Source organism: Dreissena polymorpha, chromosome 5, assembly GCF_020536995.1.
Source record: "Dreissena polymorpha isolate Duluth1 chromosome 5, UMN_Dpol_1.0, whole genome shotgun sequence".
Taxonomy (NCBI): Eukaryota; Metazoa; Mollusca; class Bivalvia; order Myida; family Dreissenidae; genus Dreissena; species Dreissena polymorpha.
The window spans coordinates 50,519,219-50,531,776 of record NC_068359.1 but is presented as its reverse complement, the minus strand read 5'-3'; the positions used below and the strand labels follow the sequence as shown (position 1 = coordinate 50,531,776).

General features: G+C 35.6%; 1 protein-coding gene and 1 long non-coding RNA gene across 3 annotated transcripts in view; one reads left to right on the top strand and one right to left on the bottom strand.

The window, feature by feature from the left end:
- The window catches only part of LOC127832512 (uncharacterized), a 270,730-nt gene that overhangs the window by 190,598 nt on the left and 67,574 nt on the right, over nucleotides 1-12,558 (top strand). The gene's annotated exons all lie outside the window — the stretch shown is intronic.
- The window catches only part of LOC127832507 (procollagen-lysine,2-oxoglutarate 5-dioxygenase 1-like), a 49,358-nt gene that overhangs the window by 22,609 nt on the left and 14,191 nt on the right, over nucleotides 1-12,558 (bottom strand). For both annotated transcript variants that reach the window (XM_052358009.1, XM_052358010.1), the window contains exons 3-8: nucleotides 5,982-6,115; nucleotides 2,486-2,600; nucleotides 2,142-2,193; nucleotides 1,335-1,447; nucleotides 768-831; nucleotides 400-497 (exon numbers count right to left, since the gene is read on the bottom strand). In XM_052358009.1, the coding sequence (XP_052213969.1) occupies nucleotides 400-497; nucleotides 768-831; nucleotides 1,335-1,447; nucleotides 2,142-2,193; nucleotides 2,486-2,600; nucleotides 5,982-6,115 (576 nt within the window). The remainder of the gene's footprint in view (nucleotides 1-399; nucleotides 498-767; nucleotides 832-1,334; nucleotides 1,448-2,141; nucleotides 2,194-2,485; nucleotides 2,601-5,981; nucleotides 6,116-12,558) is intronic.

The window sequence follows — 12,558 nt, the reverse complement described above, 5'->3', positions numbered from 1 at the left end:
GCGGTTGACGGTCCCTTTAAGGCACTTTGATGTATTCGTAGTCCCTTAAAAATCTAATTAAATTAAATATCTTATTTGCTAGATTCAAGTTATATAACCTGCTTTTGTAACCTTAAAATACTGATGAGCAGCAAACAGCATAAAGTCTTAACAGACTGTGAGTTACTCTGGTTTTATGCTGGTTGCAAAAGCCATTTTCACTTCGCTTCTGATGGGGAAAGAGTTAAATGATGAAATCAGATTTTTCAATAGACACATATGCTTGTGTTTTGAAATACAGTCAAATTGAAATTATTTTGATTGTTTTACTGCCTTGTGTCCTTGATGCAATAAAAACTGCTACAGAAGCATAAATGACCTAGCTGGTAATGCTATACAAAATAATGAAGATTTTAGTACCTTAATTGGCCCGTTCCCATGTATAACAATGGGAACTGTTCCTGTTTTCACATTGTACAGAAAACTGTGTGCTCCCTTGTATTTCAACATCACATCACCTAAAAACATGATGGTTTACAATTAACTACTGTATCTACTTATCATTTCAATAGTAGATGCAATACTATAACTCTCTCTCCTGGATCAAAAGATTGTTGTACATTGTGTCACAAATGTTTTAATTTTACATAAAACTAACAGTAATAAAGAGACGTTAATACAAACCAATAATTAAAATAAAAGAAGTTAAGACCTACAATCTGTCTATTTAATTATATTTTATATTAAAAGCACATCTTGTATAGTAGCTTAAATCATATCAAACCTACCCAATGCTCCATGGAGATTCATAAATATTTCTGACCGTCGATCAAGTTTTATACTCCATTTCTCCTTCAAATTAAACAGAGAATAAAATACAAAGGGTAAATATTTTACATGATAAAACCAACCATCTACATAACACTGTTATATAATTAAATAACAATACAAAACATTTTAACCCTGAATTACCCATTTATGCCTAGCGTCTAGAAAAAAGGCCTTGGCAAACAGCGTAGAGCCAGATGAGACTCCGCATGATGCGGCGTCTTATCTGGGTCTGCTCAGTTTGCTTAAAGGAATTTCTGTAAGAAATATTCTAAATAGAGAAATAAATATACTTGACATCCCTAATACTGGAAATAAAGTGATACAATTTAGAAGGATGGGAGAGTCCACTAGGCATAAATGGGTTAAACTATTTCAGGAATGAATGAACAAAAACACATATACCGGTTTTCAATATTTACATTTTTACCTGGTATAATTTTCAGTACACCTGTATCAACTTGTTTCTTAAATATAACTGATTCCAACAAAATTACCTTTTCCCAGTAAATTCAAGCAGAGCTTACCCGAAGTTTAACATTCAAATAGATGGTCGTGTAGAATCGTTGATCATCGTCTGTGTTCTCAATGTTGCCATGGGAGACAACCTCGTACACATCTTTGGCGTATCCAATAAACCCTGAAAACGACAAGGGTGATTTCCTTAATCCATAGAAATCCTGAAGGCTGTGCTTTAAGATGAAGGCATTCAATTTTAGCACAAACATTCAAATGATGTGACAAAAATGATGCCACAACAAAATGTCATCCCCATCAGAGTCTCTACAGGAAAATTATCTTGTGAATCAGAAGGAGATTTTTTTAATGTTTCCAAATCTTTATTCAAGCCAAATCCTAAAATTTTTCAACAATCAAATTCATACTGAACAAATATTTCATACTCTTACCTTCTCTGAACACAACAAAATTGTTTTTATCATTATGCTAAGTGCATTAAATCCCCCCCATCCCCTCATTTGGTAGGGAATAACCTTTTCCCACTCAGAAGCAAAGTGATAATGGCTATGTGTGATAATGGCTATGCGTGATAATGGCTATGTGTGATAATGGCTATGTGTGATAATGGCTATGTATGATAATGGCTATGCGCAAACAGCATAAAACCAGACTAGCCTGCAAGAAACTCGCAGTCTGTTCAGGTTTTATGTTGTTTGCTGCTCATCAGTATCTAAGGGTTGGAAATGAAGCCTTTTAAACTTGAATTTATGAAGAAAGGTCTTTAATTAAATAAAACTTTAAAAAGGACAACAAATGTGTCCAAATATGTATCTATGTGGTAAAGGGTTAAAAAGCACTGTGAACATGGTCCATACCTCCAGAGTTTAGGAACCTCTTTTCATGTAACTTCACCTCTGGATACTTGTCCTAGAAAATGGAAATACAAATATTGTGAGAAAACAAGGATGCGGGTAAACATTTTCTATGGCTATGAGAATTAACTGTTATATGATGGATTATTTTACAATGCAATTGAAGTCTTTAAATGTCTATTTTTCCATTATACGTTATTGTTTTCAACCAGCACATTCATTTTATGCTATTATCACCTGAAAATGTGGTCATGCAAACAGTTAACCCTGCAACAGATGTGTAAGTTCCTAGGAAAAGATCAATTATCACCAATAACAGCACTTTGGAATTTTTAAAAGATTCTTACAGCCAGCTGCTTATCAGGCCAGCAGAAACCTTCTGCTGAGAACACAACACGAGCGTCTAGCTTTCGGAACTTCTCCAGAATATCCTCTGATCCTGATGTTAACACAACATCGTAACTAAAATAAAAACAAGAGCACCGCTTTGCGGATGCAGACCGCTCATTTTTTTTTTTTTTTTAAAGGTGGAGGGACCTATCTCAATTTCAATCACAAAGGAGGGAGGGGTGGAGTGGAGAGGGGTGTATAGTGTGGGGGTGTGGTCATTTATTACATTATCTTCCAAAAATGCAAAAAAAAAAAAAAATTTAGGGGGGGGGAGTATTCTTGGGTGGAATGGTTGGACGGTATTTCAAAAATATAAAAAATAATAATAAAATAAATATTTGTGTTTTTTAACCATGTTTGAAAAAAAAACAAGAGTAATGTTTGTCAGAAACACAATGCCCTCTATTACGCCGCTTTGAAATATATATAAAAAAATCCTTTGACCTTGAAGGATGACCTTGACCTTGAACTTCAACCACTCAAAATGTGCAGCTTTATGAGAATGCCGCTTTGAAATATTATTTTTTTGACCTTTGACCTTGAAGGATGACCTTGACCTTGAAGGATGACCTTGACCTTGAACTTCCACCACTCAAAATGTGCAGCTTCATGAAAATGCTGCTTTGAATTTTTTTTTTTTACCTTTGACCTTAAAGGATGACCTGGACCTTGAAGGATGACCTTGACCTTCCACCACTCAAAATGTGTAGCTTCATGATAACGCCGCTTCGAAATATATTTTTTGACCTTTGACCTTGAAGGATGACCTTGACCTTGAAGAATGACCTTGACCTTGAACTTCCACCACTCAAAATGTGCATTTTCATGAGAACGCCTTTTTGAAATTAACAAAAAAAAATTGACTTTTGACCTTGAAGGATGACCTTGACCTAGAACTTCCACCACTCAAAATGTGCAGCTTCATGAGAACGCCGCTTTGCATTTATTTTTTTTTACCTTAAAGGATGACCTTGACCTTGAACTTCCACCACTCAAAATGTGCAGCTTCATGAGATACACATGCATGCCAAATATCAAGTTGCTATCTTCAATATTAAAAAAGTAATGGCCAATGTTAAAGTTTTCGGACGGACAGACACCATTTATTTGACATTTGACCTTAAAGGATAACCTTGACCTTCACCTTTCACCACTCAAAATGTTCAGCTCCATGAGATACACATGCATGCCATATATCAAGTTGCTATCTTCAATATTGAAAAAGTTATGGCCAATGTTAAAGTTTTTGGACGGACAGACACCATAAATTTGACATTTGACCTTCAAGGATGACCTTGACCTTTCACCACTCAAAATGTGCAGCTCCATGAGATACACATGCATGCCAAATATCAAGTTGCTATCTTAAAAAGTGAAAAAGTTATGGCCAATGTCAAATTTTTTTTCGGACAGACGGACAGACTGACTGACATACTGGCGAACAGTTCAATTGCTATATGCCACCCTACCGGGGGCATAAAAATTATTTTTTTATGGTGGGGGTGGGAGGGGTATAGTATGAGGGTGTGGTGGTCATTTATTAGATATTCTTTAATTAAACCAAAAAAATAATGGGGGGGATTGAGGGGGGATTCGGGGGAAGGGGGGGATTCAGGGGGCATGGGGGATGGTTTGGGGAATCTATTGTGGTATGTCAAGTAACAGTTGTTTTGTCAAAGTATCAATCCAATCTCATCTTAAATAAAGAAGTTATTTTAGCAAAATTTAATAATTTGACCTTGAGAGTCAAGGTCATTCAAAGGTCAAGGTAAAATTCAACTTGCCGGGTACAGTACCCTCATGATAGCATGAAAGTATTTGAAATTTAAAAGCAAAAGCCTTGATACTTTAGAAGTAAAGTGGATATAAACACAAAATGTAACCATATATTCAAAGTTACTAACTCAAAAAAGGGCCATAATTCCATAAAAATGTCAACCAGAGTTATGCAACTTGTCCTTTACTGTCCCCTTATGATAGTTTGCGAGTGTTCCAAGTATGAAAGCAATATCTATGATACTTTAGGGGTAAAGTGGACCAAAACACAAAACTTAACAAAATTTTCAAGTATAAAGGGCCCATAATTCCGTCAAAATGCCAGTTAGAGTTACATAACTTTGCCTGCACAGTCCCCTTATGATAGTTAGTAAGTGTTGCAAGTATGAAAGCAATAGCTTTGATACTTAAGGAATAAAATGGACCTAAACACAAAACTTGACCAAAATTTTCAATTTTCTTAGTATAAAAAGGGCATATAATTCTGTCAAAATGCAAGCCAGAGTTATCTAACTTTGCCTGCCCAGTCCCCTCATGATAGTAAGTGTACCAAGTTTGAATGCAATAGCATTGATACTTTATGAGAAAAGTGGACCTACACGCAAAACTTAACCGGACGCCGATGCCGATGCCGACACCGACGCCAAGGTGATGACAATAGCTCATAATTTTTTTTCAAAAAATAGATGAGCTAATAAAAGTCCTTTTGTAAGCATTAAAGACGTCAATTTCTGTTCTTAAATATGCTTTCTAGTTCAATTTGTCTGTCTTCCATGTTTTAATAAACGCCATCAAATGTATAATGAGAATCAAAGTCTTTTTACAAGAAATATCTTGTAAAAATTAAGTCTTAATTTCTTAATTTCTGAAATGTCAATCTACATGTTATCACATTGTAAGGTAGATTCAATGTTATTCAAAGATATAAAAAAAATATACCCCCTCTTCTTCGAAGGGGGGCATAAATATAACTAAAAGTAGGTCAAGGCTGAGATAACCTGTAAGTGAAAACAAGCTCATAATAGATCCCACATTTGCCACAAGAATCATTGGAACAATCTCATGCACAATGGTTACATTACATTCACCTCTGTGTTGGGCTCAGAACGGACTATTGTTATGAAAGCGTCTCATTTATGTCATGATCATTCCAAGCGTTCATCATTGAGGTTACAGAATACTAAAGTTTAAACAATCTCTTGCACGACGGTTACATTGCATTCACTGCATTAAAGAAAACCATCTCATACCATGATATCTTATATCAGTCTTAATTCATTATTATAAAATTGATATGTTTTTTTTATGTTAAGAAACCAACATACATACACAAGTCAGAGCAATTCCTAACGTCACTCAAAAAAAATATGTTCAATTGTTTACATTTGTGAAGTGCGTGGAATGATTCCATCTGCGTAAATGGGCAATAAATTAGTTCCAAAGAGTTGCATTAAAACTCGCAAGTTTTTGCACGATTTATCGTACATTTAAAAGTCATATTTCTTAATTTAATGCATGCGATCTTAAATATCCAATCAAATATACGTTGAATGCGTTTGTGAGGTTTTATCTATTTTATAGACAAAATGGAGGGCTGAGCCTCTCGCAGAGTTGTATGTGAGAGCAAGGAACGACAACTGTGCGTGGAGATTGTCATTGGAAGTGCGTCAAGGTTACCTGTCAGTGAACATGACAATAAGGTCATCACGGTCTTTGTACTTCTTGAGTTCCCGTCGCAGGAGATTAACCTTGTGACCTCCGCCCTGACCCTGCATGTCTCCGCCCTTCCATGCCTCTCCCAGCCCGTACACCTACAACAAATAACAGGATAGGGGGCCTGAAGGGTCATGTTCACGGATTTTCATTTTTTCTTATCAATTTCATTGATTTTTTTACATGAACTTTATTTGCAATAATTTAAAATTTATTATAATATTATGGATGAAATTTAATTAACAATTTTGCCATCACAAGGTTTCCAAGGAAACAGAGTCAATAGATGACATACCAATATATCAATCATTCCATAGAAAATGTTACACATTTGAGCGGCGCCTCTGGGAAAATGGGACTTAATGCATGTGACGTGTTTCAGCGACGCTTTGGGAAAATGGGGCTTAATGCATGTGATGTGTTTGTGTGGTGCTCTGGGAAAATGGGACTTAATGCATGTGATGTGTTTGTGCGGTGCTCTGGGAAATTGGGGCTTAATGCATGTGACGTGTTTGTGCGGTGCTCTTGGAAAATGGGGCTTAATGCATGTGACAGTTGATCTGGGCCCGTATTCACCAACACATTCTTACACTCAAGAATAAAGAATATACTTAGAACCAAGAACAAGAGGGCCATGATGGCCCTGAATCACTCATCTGACTAACCAAATACAATCCCAACCCAGATCTCATCAAGATAAACATTCTGACCAAATTTCTTAAAGATTAGATGAAAACAGTGACCTCTATTGTCTACACAAGGTTTTTCTATTATTTGACCTAGTGACCTAGTTTTTGACCCCAGGTGACCCAAATACAATCCCAACACAGATTTCATCAAGATAAACATTCTGATCAAATTTTAATAAGATTGGATGAAAACTGTTACATCTATTGTCTACACAAGGTTTTTCTATTATTTGACCTTGTGACCTAGTTTTTGACCCCAGATGACCCAAATACAATCCCAACCCAGATTTCATCAAGATAAACATTCTGACCATATTTCATAAAGATTGAATGAAAACTGTGACCTCTATTGTCTATACAAGGTTTTTCTATTATTTGACATAGTGACCTAGTTTTTGACCTAGTGACCTAGTGTTTGACTCCAGATGACCCAAATTCAATCCCAACCCAGATTTCATCAAGATAAACATTCCAGGGCTTTCCTTAGACCTCAAATCTCAAGAGTCAATGACTCTTAGGACCAAATTTTCAAGAGTCAAAATCAAATTTGTATGAGTCATAATTTTAACGCAGGAGGGTCAATGATTTTTTGTACTTTAAGCAAATTACTGAGATATAATACATAAAAAGCAACAAATTAACAAATATCTAAACATTTATTTCTTATATTCCAGTCAATAAAAGAGATAATGTAAACATACATTGTGACCAAAATTGTGAGCATAGTGAAATCAATACGAAAAAAACACTCGCACTTGTAGTGACATAATATATCAGGGGTGTCAATGGTCCCAAATTCGACATACGGAAAATTAAGCAGAGATTCAGAGACCGTAGGATAAAGGAAATAGAGGACAGAGCCCCTCGAGCCCTTGCTTATTTTTATTCTTTATTTTCTTTCTATGTGCAATTTTTTGTGAGTACAATGCGAAATTTTATCAATCAGACCATCCGTAACACCGCACGTGTATGCATCATTCTATAAAAAATGTTATCAAGATCACTGGAAATAAATTAAAATCGACGAACCATACCGTTTCCGAAAACGACTGTCCGAAAACAAGAAGAGATACGTCGTTTGCGAATGAAATAAAATGTGTTTTGTTTGTCTGCAGAAAATGAAAGCCAGTAATAAGTAACCTAGCAAATACGCAATTAATATATAATTTGGTTGACATATTGTTTTAAGTATGATATTGCAGTGCTTTACTTTGCTAATAGATAATTTATAGTTGGCGGACATTAGCAACGTTCGTAGAATGGTACGGTTTTCGGAAAGTAGCGAAGATGTGTTGTCAGTTACTGCTCATGTTAGTGCCAGCCGTTTACCATTAAAATACCCCTTTAAACTAACTAATCGGATTTACATTTATCTCAAAATCTATCCTGGACGGCTCAAATCCGGATTTAATTATTTCATGTGCCATCTTTGCCGAAGACGTGTGACAAACAGGCCGATTTTCTATGCCGTCTCAAATGGTCAATTATTACACCTATGTTGTAATCAATTAGCACATGCAGCATCCAAATTTGTCACTTTGCCACACGGTCAGTTATACCAGTTCTATGGTTATTTTTAGCAACTCTGATGCAAAGCGTGTAAATTGACGTTGTAGACAGTACATGTACATATGCCATCATAACTTTCGCGCGTCTTTGAACGGAGCAAACATGGAATGAAACAGGGTTGGGTACACTGTATTCAGCATTGAAAATACATTCTGACATATTGTGGAAGTATTTCTCAAAATATTGTGGATATGGACGTTATAATTATATATTGGATATTATTAAAACTGACGCGGGTGAGTCCATTCTGTTTTTGTGGGTTTAATACTTGTCGTTTCTGCAAACAGGTTATAACAAACGCTCAGATAAATTATGGATTGTTGATACACGCGTCATCGAACAAGCAGTGTTTTAATTGGTCATTACTAGATTTCTGAATGGGCAAAACTCCGCCTACTGGGCGGACTTGTGCTTCAATGATTGGAAACAGTCGATAACGGTTAGCGTCTACCAAAAGATACTCCGCCCCAAGCCAATTATGGATTACTCTTAACAACTTTTGATCTCTTTGACGCATGTTGGTACATTCCCCCAGGTCACATGTGACAAATGACGTAATTTTCTCAAGAGTCAAACAAGGGTGTTCTGTAATTTTCAAGCGTCAAAACCCGGGAGCTCGGGTCAAAGGAAAGCCCTGCATTCTGACCAAATTTCATAAGGATTGGATGAAAACTGTGACCTCTACTGTCTACACAAACAAATTGTTGATGGTTTTTCTATTACTTGACCTAGTGACTTAGTTTTTGACCTCAGATGACCCAAATACAATCCCAACCCAGATTTCATCAAGATAAACATTCTGACCAAATTTCATAAAGATTGGATGAAAACTGCGACCTCTATTGTCTACACAAGGTTTTTCTATTATTTGACCTAGTTTTTAACCTAGTGACCTAATTTTTGACCCCAGATGACCCAAATACAATCCCAACCCAAATTTTATCAAGATAAACATTCTGACCAAATTTCATAAAGATTGGATGAAAACTGTGACCTCTACTGTCTACACAATGTTTTTGTACTATTTGACCTAGTTTTTAACCTAGTGACCTAGTTTTTGACCCCAGATAACCTAAATACAATCCCAACCTAGATTTCATCAAGATAAACATTCTGACCAAATTTCATAAAGATTGGATGAAAACTGTGACCACTACTGTCTACACAAGGTTTTTCTATTATTTGACCTAGTTTTTGACCTAGTGACCTAGTTTTTGAACCCAGATGACCCAAATACAATCCCAACCCAGATTTCATCAAGATAAACATTCTGACCAAATTTCATAAAGATTGGATGAAAACTGTGACCTCTATTGTCTATACAAGGTTTTTTATTATTTGACCTATTATGTGACCTAGTTTTTGACCTAGTGACCTAGTTTTTGACCCCAGATGACCCAAATACAATCCCAACCCAGATTTTATCAAGATAAACATTCTGACGTAATTTCATGAAGATTGGATGAAAACTGTGACCTCTACTGTCTACACAAACACATTGTTGACGGACACACGCACGCACGCACACACGCACATACGGACATCACACGGTCACATAAGCTCACCATGTCACTTCGTGACAGGTGAGCTAAAAATACAGCTACAGCTAGCGTTTGAATATATAAAGGCTTCCATTTGAGATATAAACATAATGTTCTACATGAAAAATGATGTAAATAAAGGTTGTTAGTGCCAAGTTTAATGCAAAATTTAAGCCATTCTGTAAGTTTAACATTCCAAAAAATTATTTTATTGAGAATTGTTTGGTCAATAGGGTCCTGAGCTACTTTCATGTACTATCAGTGTTTTTTCATTCAAATGAGGGTCCGATAGGGGGACCCATTCCCATTTGAAAAAAGTATATATACCCAAACGGAACCTAAAAAATCCCAATTGAAGGTTTAAAAAAAATGTACATAAGTCTTAACTTTTAATTCATCTCAAATAAAGCTCTATAAATTGAACCTTTGTAAATATAATATTGAAATAACTTTTTCTTAATTTTAACATATTTGTTAGCAACATATTAACAAAACTGCTTTGCCAATTTTAGTCAAAACAACACGATTTTGTCTAATACAAAGGGACATGGCCCCAATCCCAAAATATTTATTTAAAAAAAAACACTGGGTTTAATGAATCTCATTGATAAAACATAAGCTTTACTGTACGCATACTTGGAACAATTGACACTTGAAATGCAGAATGCTAAGAATGTCAATGTGAACTTTTACACATACTGGTCCTTAAACAACTGAAAAGCTTTAGGTCATTAAAACCCACAAAAATGTTGATCATTTATCTGAACGATCCCAAACAAAAATGCATCATCCGCAATCTCAATCAGAACATGTATTGGTATTAAAAACATCAACCCTTTACCACTTAGATACGTATTTTACTATTTTTACGCATTAGAAAGTTAAATTTAATAAAAGACCTTCTTTCCTACATTAAATTTTTAAAGGCTTCATTCCCAACCGTTATATACTGATGAGCAGCAAACAGCATCAAATCGGAACAGACTGCGAGTTAGTTGCAGGCTGTTCTGGTTTTATGCTGTTTGCACATAGCCATTTTCACTTTGCTTCTAAGTGGTATTCACAACATTAATAGTACTGTATACTACATGTAGTATACAAATAAGTACTTCATGTAGGCACCCTGTGGCCATAGTGTTGAAGTCATTGATAAGAAATTCCTACTTATCAAATTATTACTTTATTGTTACATGTATATATGATAAGAACAAAAGAAGGGCGATATAAAGGGCAGCTCGGCACATCCAACTCTGAACAACACACACACACACACACCAAATTGGGAACAGGTTACCCCCACTACAATTTATTTCACTTGGACCAGAGTGAATCCAAAGGGGGAAATCACGTGACAAACAAGATGACAATGTCCATGCCGAGGCAGGTATTTTTCGTCGTTTTATACCCTTTATTATTTGTATTATTTTTTGTTATTCCACTCACTTTCCAGCCATATTAGGAAGAAAGTTACTGGCTTATATTTCATAGTAATATCCGCTCCATATCTTAAATTTACTCTGTGCGAAATTTCTTAGCGGGATGACCTAATTAGGGCTCCACTAAGAAAATTTGCGGGGAATAAAGTCGAGATATAAAGCGAATTTAAATACGAAATAAATGCTAATCACCATTTTACTGATATGGCTGGAAAGTGAGCGTCATTTAAAAAATAAACAGAAGTAATAAAGGGTATAAAACAGCGAAAAATAACTGTCTCGGTTTGGACGTCGCCATCTTGACTATCACGAGATCACCCCTCTGGAATCGCAAACAGCTATAGATTCTTAACAAAAAACTAATGATACATGTAGTATACATGTACATACCAGTGCTCCAGCTTGGATTTGAAAAGGGCGGGGGGGGGGGGGGGGGCTTTTTTTGTCAAAAGGGCACTTTCGACGCACAGTATTTTGTCAAAAGGGCACTTTCGAGTGCGCAGGCATTTATGGAATGCTTCCTGTTGCATGTTAATGTATACATTTGTATTTTATTAATAATTGTTATAATATATTACTCCCATTATCATTAAACCATTCAAATATAATGTCTACAATGAGGAATAAATAAATTACAATGTCATAAGAGATATATTCATTATCATGTGTAAATTTATTTATTTATTTTTTATTTTTTAAAGGGCGGGGGGGGGGGCCTAGGAAGGGCAGGGCAGAGGTTTGGAAGGGCAAGGTGGGGCGCCCTTCAATTCAGGCCTAGCTGAAGCACTGTATACGCATTGCTTTGTCATCAATGTTCAAGCCTAAATAGAGCAGGATTGTATGGATTATTATACATTAAATAATAGTTTTATGCATATCTGCAAGATGGAGATGAAAAACTTGGTCTTCGTTTAATTGCCAGCATATGTGAGTCTAGTTCTCTCAAAATACTTAGGCCATGGTTTGGTCTTTAAACAACCATTCGATACACAGAGTGACTCCAATTAACCCCATCTAAAATTTTGTTTGTACAGGTATAAATAAATAATGAATAGAATAGCTTTAATATAAAACCCATATTATTCGCAAACTAGCCACCCTTACACATAAAGCAGGATTTTCTCTGAAATTCTCAAAATAAGCCAATGGCTACAAATAAGCTAAAAAAGGTCAATTTGTCTACAAATGTTTCTTTATAAAGCCCTATAAAAGTAAATAAATAAAATGTACAGAATTTCTATGTTCTAGGGTAAATCTGGATAAAGAAAATTTTGAGCCATGGAAAGCCATGCATCAAGTTCATAGA